Source organism: Sparassis crispa, assembly GCF_003851025.1.
Source record: "Sparassis crispa DNA, contig_000007F, whole genome shotgun sequence".
In the NCBI taxonomy this organism is placed as follows: domain Eukaryota; kingdom Fungi; phylum Basidiomycota; class Agaricomycetes; order Polyporales; family Sparassidaceae; genus Sparassis; species Sparassis crispa.
The window spans coordinates 916,957-937,355 of record NW_020939754.1 but is presented as its reverse complement, the minus strand read 5'-3'; the positions used below and the strand labels follow the sequence as shown (position 1 = coordinate 937,355).

The following is a 20,399-nucleotide window of genomic DNA, read 5'->3' as shown; positions in this document are numbered from 1 at the left end:
CAATCGCATTGGCGTGATCTATGGGTGCAAATGCGCGAGGCATTCAGCCAGTTTTGGCCTTGAGATTCTTCCACAACGTTAAAAACATCACTGCTCCGATCCCGACCACCGCGATCTGCAATCCAACATAGTTGAGCATTCCTACCGTCACCCCTGAGCCGCCCCAGACAGCACCGGTGACGCGACCGGTATAGTTACTGTACTGGATCGCTAGGCTGATCTTGGCGTTCCAATCCCCGGGCAGCTGCTTCGATAGCAGGCTGAGTGTGACCGTACTGGCGAGGTTGAACCCGAGAGCTATGAGGAACCAGCACACGAAGAGACTGCCGTAGTTCACTTTCCGCGTGGAGAAAATCGCGATGGTGATGATGAGCCCGACAAGCCCCAGTGAGGTGCCTATCGCCAGCGTGTGACGGTCCTGCACGCGGCGCGCGAAGAAGACATTTAGCAACAGGAAGGGAATAGTGCAGATACCGCCCAGGGCGATCAGGTTTCCAGCGGCATAAGGGGAGAACTGGAAGGGAGATAGAGCCGAATGCATCGCGGTGAAGACGGGGATGTTGGCCTCCCAAGCACCCAGGATGAAGAAGCATGTCATCGCGAACCAGCACATGGTAGCGGTCACACCCCACTGCGGCAAGCTCATGCGGACACGCGGTTCCTCTGTCTGAAGGGGGATCGTCTCTAGCTCGGTCGTGGGAGCAAATACAACCGTAATCTCTTCTTCTTGCTTCACCGAAGGCCCTGTGTCTTGTTGAAGGTCTGCTGAGCCGGAAACTCCAACACCGGGTTGCAAATTCGTCAAAACCGGTGCAAGTTCGATAGCTGAAGGTGCTGATGGTGTGATCGGGACGTCCTCGTACACAACTGCAGCTACGGCCCAAAATACAGCCCATATAATGGCCATGATCCAAGTCGGACTAGTGTAGCCATTGAACACTGAGTTAGAAAAACCAACTCGGTACCTGTCCTTAATCGGTCAGTCGACGACATGCGACTAAGTTAAGAATAACATACAACAGACCACCGATGAACGGTCCGATACTGAAGCCTGCGCCCTGGCCAAGGACTAGCCAACCTGCCAAAGTGGTTCTTCTACGGATGCCGACTATACGGGGATCCGAACAGTAACGTTTCGAGTACATCCAGAAGGTGAACCCGAAGCCGGAGACAATCCGTCCGATAAGAATCAAATACAGGAAGTTCGCCTTATATGCCAGGCTATACAGGATGCTCCCAATCATGGCAGATCCGCATGCGAAATGGAGTGGACGTTTGTATCGACCTGGTATAGCAGTCCATTAAACAATTTATCCACTCCGAACACGGAAGGAGCAAACCTTGGTCAACCTTCATAAGAGGTAGGAGCGCTAATCCAGAGAAAACCGTTGGAATGCCTATGACAAGACCAGAGAATGTCGAAGTTCCGCCCAGATGCTGAGCATATTCATTGGACGAAGAAACGATGATGAAGAAAGAAACCTGTTTTGCCTCGTCACTTTCATAATAGACTGTAGATTGAATTACTGGTCCACCTGAAGGAGCGCGCTGGCCGATAACACGATGACCAGTGAGCCGATTTTCGGCAGTTTGAGTTCATGGTCCTGTGCGACTTGATGATCGCCACGCGCCGGATGTCGCGATGAGAGAGCACGGCGATGCCTAAGTGACCTGCAAATGTCTAAAACAGTTGAAGGGAGTCGTACAGGAGACATGGTGGCCCTCGTGGAAAATGTAGGCTAGTTCAAGCGTAATTTTCAAGTAATGGCATGATGTCTGAGGCGCTCGTCAACTGAGCGCTCGTTAAGCGTCATTTGGAAGGTGAGTACTTGAGTAAGGTCGCCAGCGGCAACAAAAGATGTTTTCGACACCATGCAGATAATTGGGTGAAAGCAATTCGACATAACTTTGTAGACACCACGAGCCACAACGTACATGTACGTATACACACATCTCAGAAGGGAGATCTATCCAGGTGTTACAGTCTATCGCTGCACTGTGGATTACACAAGTTCAGCAGGTATGAAACCTCGGTTAGTGACATTCGCCAACATAAAATTGCACTCCCTCCACTCATTCCTTGTCCTGTCCCTTTTTATCCTTCTCGGCCGTTACACGACGCGCTCCCATCACTATCCTCATAAGTCCGACCATCCTCAGACCCAACTTCCTCACTTGCGGTACTCAGGTTGCGCCTCACCGTCTCAGCGGGAATGACCCCGCTTCTCTCCCCACTCAGTGGACTGCTCTTGAAACGAGCTCCTTTCGGTCCAGCTTGAGATACGCCCGCCGCGGCACGGCGCATCCGCTCGATAAGGATAGCCTGCTCAAGCGACGGCGACGAACTGCGAGGTGCCGTAACGTTGACGGACTGTGGCACGACCGCACCAGGGGAGATGAAGTTCTGCACGGTCTTCGAGCGTGGAGAACTGCTAGGGAGACCTGAGCCCGAAGGAGACGTTACCGTAATGGACGGCAGGTCCTGCCTTTCATGAGAAGCTACAGCAACCTCTGCGCCAACATACGGAGAGGAGAAGATCGTGCCGTCGTCAGAGAGGTCGATATCTGGAGAGCCTTCCACAACCGACACAGTGTCCTCAAGTACGGTTGCAGGTGTATAGCGCCCTTCGCCTTTCTGGTGCGTTTGCTCTCTAGGCGAAGGCGGGGCACTTCTTGACCGCGTGAAACTTAACCCTTTGAGATTGAGCGCTCTTAAAGTACCCATCGGCTTCATGGCGGTCAGCGAAATAAGGGATTTCGAACCGTCCATCTCGTTCTTTAGATCAGAACCAAGGGCAGCCACAGGTTCTCCGGGCATCGTGGGGAGCTGAGAATCGGAGCGTCTGCGCTGCAAAGAACGCGCAACTTTGGCTTCAGTCTGGGCGTAGGACGAGAGATCAGGGTGCCCTTGAGGATCGAACTCATCGTAGATCTCCTCGCCAATAAGTTCTGCAACAAATCAGAGAGGTATCATATGGAACACGCTTGAACGTACCTTCTAAAACGTCTTCCAAAGTGATAATACCGAGGGGCATAACAGCAGGGTCGACACTTTGCAAGAACTATACAAGGTTATCATCAGTGGTCAACCGAGCTTCAAGGAAGGAAGGACCAACCTCCTTAGCGCTGTCCTTTGCCAAAACAGCGTCTGCAGGCATGCTCTGCTCGCGACCCCAGAACCCGACCACCTTCGGGAGTGTCACACTGGGCTTTCTATTATTAGAGCCACTGTCACCCTCAACTATGCCCATCTCAAGATCAGGCGTTCGTTGGGCTTTCCTCTTTTTTCTTCCTCGCACCCGTATACGGGTGGGACTACTCGCAGTATGGGTATCGTTATCGCTGTTTGCCTTGGTACTGTCTTCCTTCAGGGTCTCGTCATTGCCACTGCTATCTTCTGCAGACGATTTCTTCTTCTTCATGTTCCTGAGTCTGTCCCGCTTGCGTCGAGGACGTCCGGTCGCAACGGTAGATCCATCGTCGGAATCGTCGTCCGAGCTTGAGGACGAGTCGCTGTCACCCATGCCCACGCGATCCAGCAGGCGTTGTGTGAGCCCACGCTTCACTGCCTGCTTGACACTCGCGGCGCGTTCCACGCTGAAACGGCTTACAATTGCCATATGGGAACGCCCTTCCTGAAACTTGTCAAGGATCCCGAGCAGCGGCTCGTTATTGGGTACAAACGGCACTTTGTTCAAGGGTATCTTACGGAGCGGAGTGGCGTCTGACAAGACAAAATGAGCGAGAGCCGTGTGGTATAGATAACTGTGACCCATACCTTTGGGATCTAATAGAACACACTAAAAGTATCATCTGATGTTAGCATCTCTCCAGCCCACATGCAGATAGGGAGTGTAATACCTGTTTGACCAGTAAGATACCAATGATCTTCTTCACCCTGATCATCTCTGAAGACCCGGGGGTGATATTGCTTAGAACAGCCTCATCTACGAATACGTCACTGAATTCCTACATGCCACCGGAGTTAATTGACAGAGACGCAAACAAGGGGCTATGACGCACATTTCCAACAATATGCGGAGCAGGCATCTCCACCTCCTCGTACACGGGTACACGGGAGTGACCTGTCAAACATATCTTGCGCAGCATCTCATAGTCAAGCTTGGCATCGATACTGAGCATGAATACATCCTTGATCGGCGTCATTGCTTGCTTCACCACCTACACCTAGATTAGGACAAGTAATTCAGGCGAGAAACGATGCTCGGTACCTTCTCCTGCAAATCCAACGCGCCTCCGATAATGGTGACAGTGTCTGACTTCAGGTCACCACCCAGTTCGCCCGCCTTCGAATGCATGGCTATCAGCTCCTTGAGCTCTGCGCGCCGGTAGATAATACCATGATGGGGTCCTAGAACGAATTCAAGTAATTTTGCAACGGGATATGCAACAATACCCTGAAAGTGGATGAAACTGCCGTCAGCACCAGCGAAAAACAATTTGTCGAGGTAAGGCAAGCATACCAGAACCCAAATAAGGACGCGCACGAAGCCAGCCATCTTTGCGCCATAGTAAAGCCCGTAGCGTGTGCAAAGAGATTGGGGGATAATCTCCGAGAATCTGTACAGCGTGAACAATGTTCATTGTTAATCATAGTGTTCATTATCACGTGGGACGTCGATCACCGGAGCCATGTACGACGCGTCGAGCGCGTCAAAACGGATACAACCTCGTGTGACAGTTGTTTGGCAGACTTACATCACAATCAGAACGGTACTGACGACGACGCTCTGTACGCCACCTCCGAGCACAGGGTCAGCAATGACTGGAAGTGTCTCATTCGTGATCATGTTCGCTAAAAGCAGCGTGACAAGAAGCAAATGGCCATCTTTTCGAATTGGCTTGATCTTGTTAGCGTACTCCTTCTGCTGTCTGTGAACAAGTGAGCCCAGGCCAATGGGTCAAAACAGAAAGAGCCACTCACGGAGTACCGCTTATACTTAAAACATGCAATTGAGTCTCGTCGAGACTCATGTACCCTAGTGTTAGACCGGCAAACAAACCCGAAAGAAGGACGAGAATGGGAATGAGGCAGGCGAATACGATGAATTCTGGGCTGTGCCTGTCAAGGTCACTCCTCCGAGCGAGGGCGCCACCTGACGACACGAAGCTAGAACTCGAGGGAAAGGGAACATATTGCAATAAGGCCGAGGCTAGCGTCAAGAAGAATCTGGAAGAGCGATACCGCAAGAGAGTAGGTACCATTCGATGGATGGTAGTGGTTGTGAGAGAAGTTGAAAGGCCTCCGCCACTGAGTCTATACGGGGCAGCGGTTACCTTTATCAGTGCCGCCATGCCAGCCTCGGCACGACGTAACGGCGCAGCACTGAACGAGGCGCGGACTTTCGAAGCTCGGTCCGGGCCTGCGCCACAGCTTCGGACGATCCGTCGTGCAAGTTTTCAACTGCTGGTGATACGTTCGTAGACCTTCATCGCTGATCCTCAGGGAATGCTGATCTTTCTTTCCTCTTTTATCACAGCCAGATGACATGAGCCTTGCGTTCCCAATGCGTCTTCGGCTTGCACCATGACTCGTGTTTGCTTTTGTCCGGTTTGCAATACATTGACAATGGGGACTCAACTCTAATGCTGTTCGTCTTGTTGCAAATATTGCTACTGCAATGAGCATGAGTCATGCTGTGGTCTCGCTGCGGACGATCGGAGAGTTTGCTGCACTGTCTGTGCCGCAGAGGACGAGCGATGCTATTATATACATGTGCGCGCCACGACTGTACAAGTCGTGTGAGAAGATGAGTGGCGTCCTCTTAGTGCCAATAACGGACAACGTGAGTATCATGGTCTCGAATCGTTGCTCACAGATGTGACTCAGTAGTCGAAGAGGCCCACTTCGATGGCCCAACAGTGGCGTCGGTCTCTATGATCCTGCGCATAGCAACCCGCAGACGGTGCAGGTGGCTTGAAAGCTCTCTGGCGCATCAGCATGTCTGCGCCGCCGGAGGCATCGTAGGTCGCGGTCGTGCGCAATCCCTAACCAGGCGTTGTGTTGACACTGCTGTCAGGCTTGCCAGCCATACTACACCTGGGCTTGTTCGGAGGTACGTATTCGCGCATGATAGTGCAGTTACCGAATTGCAGTTTCGCCCGCGGTCGTCGATCCCGCGAGACATCAATGCATCACGATTTAACAGCCGTCAAGATATATATACGGAGTGCAAGCGGAAGGTCAGGTTCGCGTTGTTCGCTACCCCGACTGCACATAGTACTTCTCACTTATCATGCTTTCCACTCTCGCCCTCGTCATTTTGGCAATTTCCTCGATCTCTGCGATATCGTTAAAAGCACGACAATCCGCCGATGCTTGCGGCGGCCTTGGGCATGGAGTATCCTCGAACGCGGCCTCTTTCACTCTCGCCGCCTACAACCCGAATGGAGACAATGCGAACGACACTGGTATTCCGCTTGTCGTCAGTCGCACTGGCGTCACGGAGGTGACTGTCGGACCATCTCATGGAATGCTCTCTGTATGATTCTCTTCCATGATATTGGAGTGATCAAGGACTAAGTTATGCACGTAGACATATAGTTCATATCGACAAGCCCCATTCCCAGAATTGTCGCTCGTCAAAAACGCCCTGCTTCCCAGAAACGGTGCGGCGAACATTGGGTATTCGACCGATCTGAGTGTCGCCTCTGGCGCGGAGCTCGAGTTCGAGTTTTCTAACAGTGCCTCCGAGCTGCCGCCTCCTGCTCCGATCTATTGTATTGTTGTATGTCATGCTCATTCGTATTTCGCATGCACTCAAAGCCGTGCAAACTAATGTCCGATTCTCATAGCAGAACTTCTCTCCGGCTGGTCTGGCGGACACAGCGATGCTTGCTGTAAATGGCGCGATCAGCCATTTCTCACTGTGCCAGAGCCTGGTCGCGATGCCAGAAGGAGCTAGCCCACTGATCAATGTGGTCTATAATGCGACGGAGGATAATGACGGTCTCTACGTCTACAGCACTTGCTACTCCGTCGTCATACATGTAGTGTACTGAGCCAGATCTCGCTGCATATAAACAAGAAGGTAGTCACTGGCTTGTTTAACCTGATCTCTAAAAAGTAATCTTTCCGTATGATCGAAAGGTTGCAGCAACTTCGAATCCCGCCGAATTCAAGAGATAATCCGAGTGGTTGTGGGGACTCGCGAACAAACGCCACAAGCGCGTCGCGCAACCACGTGCCACGCGTTTCACAGAGAAAAATCCGGTAAACCACTCGCGCTCTCAGACAGCATTAATATTCTGGCCTAGGTGGAATACTCCAGGTGTTTATCTCAGCCGGACTCTTCAGTACATCATGTCAGTTGTGACCGACTTCGATCTTCCCCAGCGGTGGATGCACACTGGCAAATCTGACAGATAGCCTAGGCTTTTGGTGCAGATCATCAGCACGAGCAGTGGACTCGCCAAATGCGAGTGGTAGCTGTCTTTTCTTGCGGGAACAAAGGTAAAGGCATGTCCGAAACTCCCAGTAAGCCTCTCAACGTAAGTATTGCAGTAGCATTTTGAAGATGCATACCATCCAGCTTTTGAAAGGGTCATCGCGAGACACAGTTCTTGCTCTCACAGTGGGTGAAATTTTTTCTTCTGTCAATGTCACAAATCTCCTTCTCGAAGCCGCCATGATGACACTCTCCAGATGCCGTCATGGTATCATGGTTCCGGCCGGATAGAAGTGACTTCTGCGGACCACGCTTGCACAGGGTGCACAACACATGCACATACAGAACAGGACTTCTCCGGAAGACTGCGCGGCCATATCGTTCCAGCTGAGAAAGTTCGACTTCGCGGGAGGTTGCTGCTTCTAGTAGGCCCAGAATATCTGGACCTCGTCACAGCTCTGACCGGCGAATTGCGACCTGGTGAAGAACTCCTGCAAGCGCATCCCGGGAATGAGCATTTCTGCGCATTTCGACAGCGCTGACGTATGGTTAGCGTCTGTACGTACATTTAATATTTGCTGAAACCCGCAGTTGTCTTTCGCCGAATCTGAATTGGGACGGAGCGCTCTATTAGCGCTGCTCCGGAAAGGGTTCTCAACTTCTGCTTCCTTCCCCGACTGGATTGTCTTGACCAGGGCGATCTATGATACGTCGGCATGCCCTCGCCACCAGTGATTACAAGTGCCAGTATGGTCGTAGAGCGGGTTTTGATAGGCATGCAGTGCCTCGACCGTGTTCGGGCACGTAGCCCGCTCTCCAATTCCCTTCCCCCGAATACGTCTCCGTAAGGACAGGCTCTGACATAAATACTCAACATTCGAAACTCGATGGACCGCAGTCGTCTTGTCTTGTGCCCACAGCTACGACATGAGCTCACTCGCAATTGTCCTCCTGGCTTTGGTTTCCGCAACGCAATGTCTACCCTTCATCCATCCCCGCCAGACAACTCCTGCCTGGTGTGAGGGCCTTGGGCCGGGTGCATTCGATACTGCGACCAACTTCACGCTCACCGCGTACAATATCACTGACACCACATTGCCTCCCTTCACACAAATCGGGCTGCCTCTCGTTGTGGCGACCACTCAACTCGGGCCCCTCGACACTGGGATCCTTGCAGTGCGTCAACCCTACATTCTCGTCAAGTTGTGATGATTGACTGATGTCTTTATAGACATATGTTTCGTACCCGTACAATGACTTCCCGAGTTTTGGCTTAACAAGTGGCGCTCTTCTTCCGAATTACTACGCGGATTGGTATACCACTGACGTCGGAGGGGAGCTGGGAAATGACATACCCACTTTCCAGTGGTCACCTGAGTCCGATGAGCTTGACCCCCCCGCCCAAATCTACTGCGCTATCGTAAGTATTCTACTGCTTGTGACGTCTTATTCTGGCTCAGTAATTTGCTTGTCAGGCCAACATTGACCCAGCTGGAGGTGGAAACCCGTACCCGCAGCTCGCCATCAACACTGACGCTAACAACTTCTATCTGTGTATCAACGAGGAAGGCTGGACGGAAGTTGTACACAGTCCATCTTCAAACAGTACTTCCTACTACCCTTCATACAACCTGGACAGTTGCTATCCTGTGACGATTCATTTGCTAGGTTTGGACTGATGACTATTAACTAACTATCATGGACGATATGCAGAGGATACTATTTGATACTTAGATAAGTACCCTGTTTACTTGTAAAGACCTTGTAATCAAGTTACACCCGTACAAATTAAGTACTGAAGAGTGAGGTTGCCGCCACAGACGCGTTGATTTCACGGTCACGTGCATAGGTGGTTGCATATCCACACTCAGGCTTACTGGGTAGTACTGGGCAGAGCTGGTGCCGCAGGGCTCCTTACTGACGACGGAAAAGTGAAGAAACTGATATATTTGTGGGACCGAGTCAAATTCCGAGCGCACCCGCGTGAGCTACATCATCGGCAGTCGATATCCATGTCAGGCTGACGGCAGTGAGCAGTATGTCGTCAGCCAACGGTGACTTCACGCAAAGACGTTGGTGGTAGCAAGCTGGCACCACCATGACTGCAGGCTTAAAGCGAAAATGTCAATTGGTGATGCATCTCGGATGGCTCACCACCAAGGGATGAAGACCCAATAGCCGGCCAATATAGCGATACAGGCGTTCCGTGCCACCGTACCGAAGGAACCGCAGTTCGCGCACTACGGGCTAGGGTTATAGGCCTACAGGAAGTTGCTAATCGTGAGCATGGTGAGACAGGTATAGCTCAGATGCGGCACGAGGGCATATGGCCCGACGGTGATGAGCCGATGACCCTCCTTCACGGAGCTCTCACGGGAAGAAACGGCCGAGTGCACGTTGACACCATATGCGCAGGAGACCGCCCGCGCACATCAACGTCCAACCTGCGACCAAAGTACGTAATGCGCACGCCGGTACCAGTAGAAGATGGGCGCGAAGACGAAAGTATGTGCTGAGAGACAGGTAAGAGGTGCTTCTTGGCGAGGATGACGGCTTTTTCAGCCAGTGCTTTGGCGAAGATCATGGGCTAACAACAATTGTTCGATCAATATTCGTAACTAGAACCTACCACGAAAATCTTGCCTTCGTAATGTAGACAACAAGGTCATGGAAATCCCCACCCGAGATCCTATCCGGTTTCTCGTACTCTGAAAGCTCCGAGGCTTTAGAAGACGGTTTGGAAGGGGTCCGCATGGTGCTCGTGAAGAGCGCACTCGATGGGAGAGGGGGTATCTTGAGCAAAGTAGTGCTGAGGACCAGAGCAAACATCGAAAACACGGCGTATGATGGCTCAAATATTCATCACCTATTCTCCAATGACGCGTTGTTGTAGTCTTTACGAAATTCAAATGGAATACCCGATGGCCGTGCCTTGCATTACTCGACGGAAAGGTTTTAATGTGGTCGCACGACGGAGTGGGACGCATGCTGATTTTCGTGCTGACAAGCAAATCGCACCACTGCGAAATAAAAGCCAACTGAGTGGCACTTATTACATCATAGTGCGCATAAAGCGTGCTGAGCTCGAGTGGACGATAAATAGATGGTACAGGTCAACGCTTTTCCCGAAGAACTGATGTCAAGCAGGAAAGCGTCAAGCGACTTCTGACCGGGGTACCGATGAAACATAATTGAGACTGACCTTAGACCCAACGATCCAGCAATAGTGCACAATTACAAAGGGAGGACGTCCATTCAGGATGCAATAGGACCTGCTTCCTTACAACAAGAATAGAGACAATAATTACCTGAAGACCGTGACGGGCGCTGTCTTTGTACGCGACTCCAAAAGCAGAGTTATTCAGGCCGACACTGCCTTTGAATTTGCCGGAGATTCATGATCGAGTGCACCTCAGCCTGCATTGGAAGGTGGGGGTTTCCAAGAAGGCATGACCGCCGAGAAGAGTCGCTGCGGCGAATGCCAAAGTACTGAATCCAGTGTGAGCGTTGCCTGTGTACTGTATGTCTGCTCACTTCGCCGAAAGATGGTCATCCAGAATCGACCGGAAACGGTAACTTCCCATTGGGGATCTAGCTGATCAATAAGTGGAGGAAAGGCGCATCAGCAGGGCATATGCCCATGAAGTGACAGTGAGAGATGGTCCACCGGCAGAACAGCCAGAGCGGCTGGAGCAGTCACAGCTGTACCAACACCAGTTTGACTACGATCTATTCTAAACATTACTACGAATCAACAAATATAGACAGATCCTCAATGTTCCGCCACCTGCCTTCACTTCTGCCTCTTGTAGATTTTGCCCAAAAACGCCTCGAAGACCTCACGCTTGAGTGTGACCTGACCATCCCGCGCATCCGTCTCAGGAATTTTCTCAACCAAGGACATAATGCGCGTGTACGAATCCTCCTCGTAGTCCGCATAGCGCCTCCGGACGCCCAGCTCCTCATACAGGGCCTTGATGCGCGCCTCGCAAGCGGCATCCTTGCGGCCGTAGTTCTCGTCGAGCAGCTTCCGTTGCTCGGGCGTCGCGAGCGCGAGCGCGGTGTTCACGCACCACGAGCACTTGTTGTCGATGATGTCCGTCCCGATCTTCCCGATCTGCTCTGGGGTGCCCGCGAAGTCCAGGAAGTCGTCCTGCACCTGGAAGTACTCCCCAAGGGGGATCAGGATCGACTGTGCGAGCGCATACGGGTCATCCTCCGCCGTGTGCGCGATACCACACATGTACATCGCCAGCGCGACCGGCAGGTAAAACGAGTAGTATGCAGTCTTGTGAATCACGATCAGCCGGTGTCTGCGAACCGGTGTCGGTACATGCAGAAGAATACAGAGGAAATACGAAGACCCACTTTTCGAGCGAAAACTTGCTCAGATCGACGTGGCCCTCTGGCGCCGTGATCAGGTCGATCATCTGGCCTATCTCCGTCTGGAACGTCGTCTGGCGAACCGGTCCTCAACACGCAAATAGACACCAACGCTGTTGCCGCTCACCTCATGGAAGATCTCGACCAGGTGCACGTAGTACGGCTGCCCGCGGAAATGCGCCTTAATCAGGTAGAATATCGCCGCCTCAAGCATGAACGAGTCGTTGATCGCGATGTAGTTCACGCGCTCCAGCCGGTAGTAGCACGGCTGACCGCGGCGGGTGATCGACTGATCCATCATATCGTCCGAGACGAGGAAGAACGCTTGCAGCTGCCTGCCCGTTAGTCTCCCGTGCCAGGGGGAACGGGGGTAATGGGACGTACGAACTCAACGCACCACCCGAGGATGGCCGCCTTGAAATACTCGTCTTCCGTCAGCGTCCTGCCCTTGAGGATCTCGACGGTGTCCACCACGGACATTCCGCGATTGAGCTTGCCGCCGGGAACATTGTAGTCCAAGTTCTGGTGGAAGGGCGTCAGCGAGCATGCCAAGGTGTAGCAAATCGACAGCAAGATGAATATTTGATAGACAGCCCCGCTACAGGAGGATCCGGCGAAATCCTTGTAGATAACGTCCGCAATGTCATCAACAGGATGCGGCGAGTGCCAAAGCTCGACACTTCACTCGGCCCAGGCGTAAATCGCGCGCTCTGGCGCTGCCTGTTCCGCCTCTGAGCTAAGATTCCGCCAACGGTCTATCGGCAACTCGTTTAGTGAAAACGTGAAGACACGCGCCTTTTTGTACCACTCCTTGGCGTCCAGAGGCATGCCCTGCGAGGTGAGGTGCTCGACGAGCTCATCGCGGATGACGGGGAAGACGGCCTCGAATTTCTGCCGCTTGAGCGCCTTTGCGTTGGGTTGTGAGCTTGCCATGGTTGGTATCGAGTGATATGGCGCTGTGAAGGCGATGTCTATGCACGACAGACGACCGCTGGCTTTTATCTTAGGCAGAAATCGTGCCACCACGCTAGCCACAATAATCTGGTGGAGAAGATCGAGAGGTGTCTTGTCTACGTCTTCCATCCATGGTTCGACTTGTAGTAATTATCCAGCCAGTAAGAATGGAGTGAGTGGAGATGCATTGCAAGTCATGATAATGTAGCAGAACAATAACTTGAGCGTAAAGATACGATAATGGGCGCAGTGGGGTAGATAAGCAACGAGCAGACTAGATCAAACGTATTACTTTTTCGAATGTCGTCTCCGATCCCTAAGCACGCGCTCAGAAGCCTCCCATGCCGCCCATACCACCCATACCACCCATGCCAGGGGCAGCCGGCTTCGGCTCCTCCACCTCGACCACACACGCCTCGCTTGTAGTCAACAGACTCGCAACACCAGCAGCATCAACCAGGGCCGTCCGTACAACCTTCAGAGGGTCAACAATACCAGCCTTGATCATGTCCACGTATTCGCCCTTGCTCGCATCGTAACCCCAGCCGAACTTGTCGGGCGAGCCATAGTTGGCGATCAGAGTGCCGACGATGACCGATGCCTCCTCGCCTGCGTTAGACAGAATCGTTCGCGCTGGCGTCGTGAGTGCCCGGCGGATAATCGACACACCGAGGTCTTGGTCAAAGTTCGCCGTCGGTACAGCCTTGAGATCAGCTGTAGGCAGAGGGTTCGAAGAACCAGGTGAGCTGGTTGCGAGCGAGAGCGATGCCTTGAGCAATGCAACGCCACCACCGGGCAGAATACCCTCCTCCACCGCAGCACGAGTCGCGTTCAAAGCGTCGTCGTAGCGATCCTTCTTCTCGCTGACCTCGACCTCGCTGCTGCCGCCAACCTTGATGACCGCAACACCTCCACTGAGCTTGGCAAGACGCTCCTGCAGCTTAGTACGGTCGAAGTCGCTGGTAGTACGGTCATTGATCAGACTGCGAATCTGCTCGCAACGCGCCTGGATCGAGTCCTTGGAACCTTCGCCGTTGAGGAGGATGGTGTCCTCCTTGGTGATGGTCACAGAGCCGGTTGAGCCCAGCATGTCGGGTGTCATACGATCGAGTTTGATGTCCAAATCGTCCGTGAACACCGTACCGCCAGTGAGAATCGCAAGGTCACCCAAAATCGACTTGCGGTTGTCACCGAAGCCGGGCGCCTTAACTGCGCATACCTGGAGCTGACCACGCAGCTTGTTGACGACACACGCAGCCAAAGCCTCCCCGTCAATATCCTCCGCGACGATCAACAGGGGCCGCCGTGCCTGGGCAGCTGCCTCCAGCGTCGGAATAATGTCCTGCAACGCGCTGATCTTCTTCTCGCACAAGAGCACCAACGGCTTCTCGAACTCAACCCTCTGAGACTTCACGTCCGTGATGAAGTATGGACTGATGAAGCCACGGTCGAAGCGCATGCCCTCTGTGATCTCGATCTCGTCCTCGATCGTCCGGCCCTCCTTGACAGTGATGACACCCTCCTTGCCGACCTTCTCCATGGCCTGTGCGATCAGGTTGCCGACGTGCGTATCGCCGTTCGCAGAAATTGTTGCAACCTGAGCAATCTCAGCGGATGTCGTGATGGTCTTGGTGTGCGCAGCGAGGAACTCGACGACGCGGTCAACTGCAGCTTGCGAACCGCGGCGTAGGTCCATAGGGTTGCAACCGGCAGCGACGTTTTTCACACCCTCGGCGTAAATTGCCCGCGCAAGCACAGTGGCAGTCGTCGTACCGTCACCGGCAATCTCGTTCGTCTTCTGCGCGACGTCCTGAACAAGACTATCGTAGAAATAAGTATTGCTCATATATCTTATCTGGGCAGACTCACCGAGCACCAAGGTTCTCGAACTTGTCCTTGAGAACGATAGACTTAGCAACAGTGACGCCGTCTGCATATAACTATTTTAAGACGCTATACGAATAAGACTATCGTAACATACCTTTCGTGATTTTGGGACCACCGAACGCCTGCTCGATGATGACGTTGCGACCTGAATAGGCGTGTCAGCAACGCGAGAAGATCAAAATTCATTGAGCTCACCCTTTGGGCCAAGGGTGACGCTCACAGCGTTGGCGAGAGTGTCAACACCAGTCAAAATGCTGGCGCGCCCCTCATTCGAGAACTTGATATCCTTGTGAGCCCCGCGAGCAAGAGCAGGCTTTGCAGCTTTAATGGCGGCGCGGCGGAGCACAGAGGAAGACGAGTGCGAGAGCGAGTGCATTTTGACGGCGAGAAAGACGAGAAGAGCAAACTCGGTGAACGAGGAGGTCGCTGGTGACGAAGTCCCTTGAAGAAAATTCGTCGAAGTCTCTAGAATCACAGTCACGTCACGTCACACTGCGGCAGGCACGTGATCGCTTCGACGCGTCGTTTTCGGCCTCATCGTCCGACGGTCTGCTTGTCAGCGGTCACCGTGCACGACGTAGTGAGCTTTTTGGATAAACCTCTCCACTTGTCTGGGGATCCTGCACACCGACGTCGGAACTTTGGAGGTCTGAATCGCTCTCCTCGTCGCGCATATCAAGTCGCTTGTCCTGGCAGAGTGATTACATGCCATGGGCATATTGCTCCTCGTGGATCTCTCTACCAGACTTTTGCCATAGAGAGCCTGTCTTCCTTATGCTCAGTGAATCGCCAGCATTGTCGCATTGTGTTTCTTTGCTCAATATGATCCAAGTTATAAACATGTAACCTCTTGTCCAGGATCCCGCGCTAAGTCGCAAGTTTTCACAGATTGTGAGCGACGTCAATACTTGTGGATTCGGAGTTGTAACTAGCTCATAACCTTTCCTCTGTAATTAGTCCCATCACTGCATGAGGAAGCGATTAGTCACTGGTCGCGGACACCGCACTCCCATGATGCATCTCGTAAGACGTGGCCTTCGTGGAGAAGTATCCCGCAATTGAAGAAGATTCGACGTCAGCACCAGTTTGGCATCAACACACGTAATGGCTCCCTTCTTGTACCTTCCTGTGGTGATACATGATAGTGGACTTGCCTTTTGTATTAATGGGTCGCGTCATGGCCAACGTACGTGTGGGATTCCTTTCCGATAAGGATATCGGTTGCTCATCTAATTCCAAGTTACAGGTAGTCGCAAGCTTCTTCTTTTTCAACAGTTGCTTTAACGCTTCAGCTGCAGATAACATTCCTACGTAGGCACCAACTTCCTTCAAGCAAAATGCAAGGCAATAGAAGACGGTGCGTCCTATAGAGCGATCCTGCGTAAGCAGCGCTACGGCGGCTGGTTCTCACTTAGGCTGTGAACACCACAGTCGTACCGTAGTTCACATGTCGAGAAAACAGCCGGCATGCAACGCGCTCTGAAGCCGCTGACATCTACCCCTGCTAAACTCTCCATCGAATTGTATCGAGCGCATGCCGGGTTTGCCGTTTTCGCTTCCATGGTCACATTGGTGTTCTTCTATTGACTGCGAATAGGATTCTGCGGCGAACAAAGATCCGGAGGAAAATTCTTCTTGAAGACATCAGCCAGCGTATCTCCACTTTCCCATGTCTCCTTCGTTCCAAACTAAAAAGCTGGAGAAGGCTTGCGTATATAAACCGTGAGCAGGTCAGTGTAACATTCCGGTCGATATGTTCCTCACTTCTGTTCCCCTTCTCAGCACTCCTCTTTTGAAGATACCCTTGTTAGCATCTAATGCAGTCTTCATGTTCATTGGCTTGACGTCTCCCAATCCACCTCCTAAACCCTCGGAACTGTCGAAGTATGACAGACCAGATAGTATATCGCGCGGGAATTTCAATGCCTTGATCCACATTATAAAGGTATTCCTTCTACGATCTGTCTCTCGCAATATTTGACATGGATTGTTCAAGTCCGTTGCGGTCATTACAGCAGCGGCTGAGATCGCTGTGATTCTCGCCCAGGAATATCCTTCTCTCTCCGAGCATATATCTCTCCTTCTCCCGTCGCCTAGCAGCGGCTTGCGCGTCACGAAAACATTTGTCGCAAGCTGGGCGTTGATAGGCATGGGCGGTCTCGTCCGCTGGTGGTGCTATCGCACACTCGGACGGTTCTTCACATACGAGCTCTCTGTGAAGGAGGAACATCGACTGGTTACAGTTGGGCCGTATTCCATCGTCCGGCACCCGAGTTACACTGGCATGATCATGCAGATCATCGGCGCCGTCTTGTGGTCTCTCGACCCTGGTTCATGGTGGTCGAATTTGGACAGATTCAGTGCGACCGCACGGAATTCCTGTGTGGTCTTGTGGCTGAGCTATTGGATCATCATTCCTGGACTAGCAGTGAGCAGGCTGTCGAAGGAAGATAGGATCCTGAAGAAGGAGTTCGGTGACCAGTGGGAGAAGTGGTCTAGGGTCACTCCGTACAAACTCATCCCGTTCGTCTATTGATCGTAACGGACACATGGACTGATCCTGTTTTCAGTAGTGGCTGTTTATCGTGCGTGTACGAGCTGTTAGTCCCTTTGTGTCCTCGGAATATAGGCCTGAAAACATCTCGATCTGTCCTTCATTCACACCTGCTTCCAACCATCTGCTTCCTCCGCAAGATGTGAGAGTTTGACCGTAACGAGGTATGCCTCCCACTCTCTGACTCGACCGCTCCGTCGTGCACCCCGTCCAAAGTGATATAATAGTTCGCACTGACAGATGTGGGTCGTCTCGCATCATCTTAAAGCTATCAGCATCTGCTAACACTCTTGCACGCAATCTGTTTGTCTTACAGATGTACTACTACAACCGATTGACTTCGAGTGTCCCACGGCATGTCAACACCGAATAAATATTGGCTTGGTCAATTATTATGCGCACCGCAGTCGTAGGCAGCCTCGGATTCTTCGGGGCCGATTTTGCAGAAGACAAACTTGAGATATTCGTCTCTCATCCCCTGTGCCTTCTCCGAAGTATTAGGCTTGCCTTCCAAAACTCCCACTCCCCCAATACATTGCCTCCTCTCTAGTCGCTGCTAACTTCGTCTCTCTAGCAAGAGAGCTACGAGTTTGAGTAGATGAACCTGCACCTATCCCTGAAGCTGGCGTAGTCGTAGTCGTACCCCAGCGTTGGTCAGGCTACGCGGCGGAGCTCTATTCGAGTAGACTTCCTCCACCAGCACTGGGCACGGTGAAATTTGCAGAGCTAGAGGAGAAAGCCTGTCAAGTTCTGCAGGACGACGTCGGTAAGTAGTATTTTCTACCTTATGTACCTCTGTACTCAACATTTTATATGCAGCTGCGTTTCAGTATGTCTCAAGTGGCGCAGGAACGTATCAGACCTTGAACGACAACATACGCGCATTTGAGCGGTGGAAGATCGTTCCCCGGATGCTGATAGACACCGCTATTCAAGACCTCGAGGTACAACATCGCTATCGTCTAACATTTGCATACTCATATGTGGCGTTGAAAGACGACCACCTTCGGCGTGAAACTTCCCTGCCCGCTGTTCATTAGTCCAAAATGGGTGCACAGGGTCTTGTGCATCCAGAGGATGAACTTGCAACCGCTCGTGCAACTGGGAAGCTTCATGTGCCCATGGTGCTCAGCACTCCCTCCACTCGATCGCTCGAAAGCGTCGCACAGGCAAATGGACCGAACTCCGTTCGGTGGTTCCAGTTGTACTGGTACGTCTTCCTCTTACTTCGCATATTAACTGTCCCGCTCATGCTTCGGCGGACATATAAGGCCCCGCGGTGATGAAATTACCCTCTCGCTCCTGGCACGCGCCAAGGTTAACGAATTTTCCGCGCTTGTTGTCACACTCGACACAAACGTGAATGGTTGGAGAACGCACGACCTGTCCCGCGCATATGCTCGCGATTCACGGGGTCGGCGCGCAGAATCTTATGTCTGATCCTGTCTTCATGACTCGCCACGGCCTGGAGCCCGTCCACTATCAACCACGCACAATCCCGCAAGGTGTGCGGGTCGGTGATGAGCTCGCCGGGCGCGACATGAAAGTCGGTGTCGCGTATGTACAGGAAGTTCATTCGGGCGAGTGCAGGACGTGGGAGGACATACGGTTCCTCCGAGATAACTGGGAAGGGCCCCCCTGGTTCTAAAAGGCATACAGACTGTCCGTGTGCTTTTTAAGTTCTCCTACCTCCGCCGCTGTAAGTCCTGAGGTTTGACGATACTTATAGGATGCGGAGAAAGCGATAGAGGTCGGCGCCAATGGGATCGTAGTTTCTAATCATGGTATGCTTCCTGCTCTCCTACATAGAGTTGCACATGGATCTGTTTGACTTTCGTTGAACAGGAGGACGTCAGATCGACGGGGCACTTCCATGTATATACGTTCTTGAGACCATATGTAAGGCGCCAAGCATCCGCGAAGCACGAAAATCCGGAAGGTTAACCGTACTTTTCGACTCGGGTATCCGCAACGGGACGCATGTCTTCCAGGTGCACTGCCAGTACGATGGTGAATCATAGCATGCTTACCTATGATCATAATCTTCCAGGCTCTCGCGCTAGGCATCCGTGCTATACCTATCTCATTATGCTCACGATTGGCAACCCCCTGTGGGCCGGCGACCCTGGCTCGTGGTGCGCGAACTTCAGTTCCTTCGGTACGGTGACACGGAACGCCTATATCGCTATATGATTGTCCAGCTTCTGGCTCTTCATCCCTCCGTTTGTAGAGAGCCATCCGAGATGCATCGCCAATCGACATCTTCACTTCAAGCCTGCAGTCATGGTGCTAGCTGGCTACCACCAACGTCTTTGCGTGAAGTCGCCGTTAGCTGACTACATAGTGCTCACTGCTGTCAGCCTGACACGGATATTGATTGCCGCATCATGTAGCGCACGGGAATGCTCGCGGTATTTGACTCGGTCCCGCTTATACATCGGTTTCTTTGCTTTTCCGTCGTCAGTGCTAGTGAGGGGCCCCACTGTGGCACCAGCTGCCCAGTGCCCAGCAATTGCTCTTGACAGAGCGCGCCTGTCTTCCGTATCCTCAATGAATATCCAGCATTCCGTTTCTTTGCTCAATATGATCCAAGTTATATACAAACTCCAGGCTTCAGAATCCCGCACTAAGTGGCAAGTTTTTCACAGATTGTGAGCGAGGTCAGTACTTGTGGGTTGTAACTTGCTCATAACCTTTCCTCTGTAATTAGTCCCATCACTGCGTGAGGAAGCGATTAGTCAGTGGGCGCGGACACCGCACTCCCATGATGCATCTCGTAGGACGTGGCCTGCGTGGAGAGGTATCCCACAATCAAAGAAGGTTCAACGTCTGCACCAGTTTGGCATCAACACACGTAATGGCTCGCTTCTTCTACCTTCCTGTGGTGAAACTTGATAGTAGACTTGCCTTCTGTGTCAAGTGTTAACGGGTCGCGTCATGGCCAACGTAACGTGTAGGGACTCCTTTTCGATAAGGATATCGGTTGCTCATCTATTATTTCCAATTTACAGGTAGTCGCAAGATTACTCTTTTCCAACAGTTGCTTTAATGCTTCAGCTGCAGATCATATTTGCACGTGGCCACCAACTTCATTCACACAAAGTGCAAGGCAAGAGAAAACGGTACGTCTTATAGAACGATCCTGCTAAGCAGCATCATGGCGGCTGGTTCTCACTTAGGCTGTGAACACCACAGTGGTACCGCAGTTCACA

General features: G+C 52.3%; 9 protein-coding genes across 9 annotated transcripts; 4 read left to right on the top strand and 5 right to left on the bottom strand.

The window, feature by feature from the left end:
• Positions 1–43: 43 nt before the first annotated feature.
• Positions 44–1,715, bottom strand: SCP_0803060 (hypothetical protein; the record flags this gene model as incomplete). The annotated part of the gene is made up of 4 exons (XM_027760896.1): positions 44–965; positions 1,018–1,285; positions 1,341–1,482; positions 1,536–1,715. 4 exons carry the CDS (start codon positions 1,713–1,715, stop codon positions 44–46), a joined length of 1,512 nt encoding a protein of 503 aa, XP_027616697.1.
• Positions 1,716–2,095: 380 nt separating this feature from the next.
• SCP_0803050 (hypothetical protein) lies at positions 2,096–5,226 on the bottom strand (the record flags this gene model as incomplete). The annotated part of the gene is made up of 10 exons (XM_027760895.1): positions 2,096–2,949; positions 2,996–3,062; positions 3,117–3,724; positions 3,779–3,800; positions 3,862–3,969; positions 4,024–4,182; positions 4,233–4,418; positions 4,485–4,581; positions 4,720–4,893; positions 4,946–5,226. 10 exons carry the CDS (start codon positions 5,224–5,226, stop codon positions 2,096–2,098), a joined length of 2,556 nt encoding a protein of 851 aa, XP_027616696.1.
• A 925-nt stretch (positions 5,227–6,151) lies between these two features.
• On the top strand, positions 6,152–7,023 carry SCP_0803040 (hypothetical protein; the record flags this gene model as incomplete). Its single annotated transcript, XM_027760894.1, has 4 exons — positions 6,152–6,209; positions 6,322–6,503; positions 6,558–6,749; positions 6,817–7,023. The coding sequence occupies 4 exons, from the start codon at positions 6,152–6,154 to the stop codon at positions 7,021–7,023; spliced, it is 639 nt and encodes a 212-aa protein (XP_027616695.1).
• A 1,313-nt stretch (positions 7,024–8,336) lies between these two features.
• Positions 8,337–9,088, top strand: SCP_0803030 (hypothetical protein; the record flags this gene model as incomplete). The annotated part of the gene is made up of 3 exons (XM_027760893.1): positions 8,337–8,585; positions 8,641–8,829; positions 8,885–9,088. The coding sequence occupies 3 exons, from the start codon at positions 8,337–8,339 to the stop codon at positions 9,086–9,088; spliced, it is 642 nt and encodes a 213-aa protein (XP_027616694.1).
• Positions 9,089–9,768: 680 nt separating this feature from the next.
• Positions 9,769–9,993, bottom strand: SCP_0803020 (hypothetical protein; the record flags this gene model as incomplete). The annotated part of the gene is made up of 1 exon (XM_027760892.1): positions 9,769–9,993. The coding sequence occupies one exon, from the start codon at positions 9,991–9,993 to the stop codon at positions 9,769–9,771; it is 225 nt and encodes a 74-aa protein (XP_027616693.1).
• A 1,209-nt stretch (positions 9,994–11,202) lies between these two features.
• On the bottom strand, positions 11,203–12,725 carry SCP_0803010 (Farnesyl pyrophosphate synthase; the record flags this gene model as incomplete). Its single annotated transcript, XM_027760891.1, has 5 exons — positions 11,203–11,722; positions 11,778–11,866; positions 11,920–12,123; positions 12,177–12,314; positions 12,588–12,725. 5 exons carry the CDS (start codon positions 12,723–12,725, stop codon positions 11,203–11,205), a joined length of 1,089 nt encoding a protein of 362 aa, XP_027616692.1.
• A 349-nt stretch (positions 12,726–13,074) lies between these two features.
• Positions 13,075–15,009, bottom strand: SCP_0803000 (Heat shock protein; the record flags this gene model as incomplete). The annotated part of the gene is made up of 4 exons (XM_027760890.1): positions 13,075–14,566; positions 14,616–14,676; positions 14,728–14,778; positions 14,829–15,009. The coding sequence occupies 4 exons, from the start codon at positions 15,007–15,009 to the stop codon at positions 13,075–13,077; spliced, it is 1,785 nt and encodes a 594-aa protein (XP_027616691.1).
• Positions 15,010–16,302: 1,293 nt separating this feature from the next.
• On the top strand, positions 16,303–17,169 carry SCP_0802990 (putative protein-S-isoprenylcysteine O-methyltransferase; the record flags this gene model as incomplete). The annotated part of the gene is made up of 3 exons (XM_027760889.1): positions 16,303–16,355; positions 16,416–16,578; positions 16,630–17,169. 3 exons carry the CDS (start codon positions 16,303–16,305, stop codon positions 17,167–17,169), a joined length of 756 nt encoding a protein of 251 aa, XP_027616690.1.
• Positions 17,170–18,233: 1,064 nt separating this feature from the next.
• SCP_0802980 (hypothetical protein) lies at positions 18,234–18,627 on the top strand (the record flags this gene model as incomplete). Its single annotated transcript, XM_027760888.1, has 2 exons — positions 18,234–18,397; positions 18,459–18,627. The coding sequence occupies 2 exons, from the start codon at positions 18,234–18,236 to the stop codon at positions 18,625–18,627; spliced, it is 333 nt and encodes a 110-aa protein (XP_027616689.1).
• Positions 18,628–20,399: the final 1,772 nt, after the last annotated feature.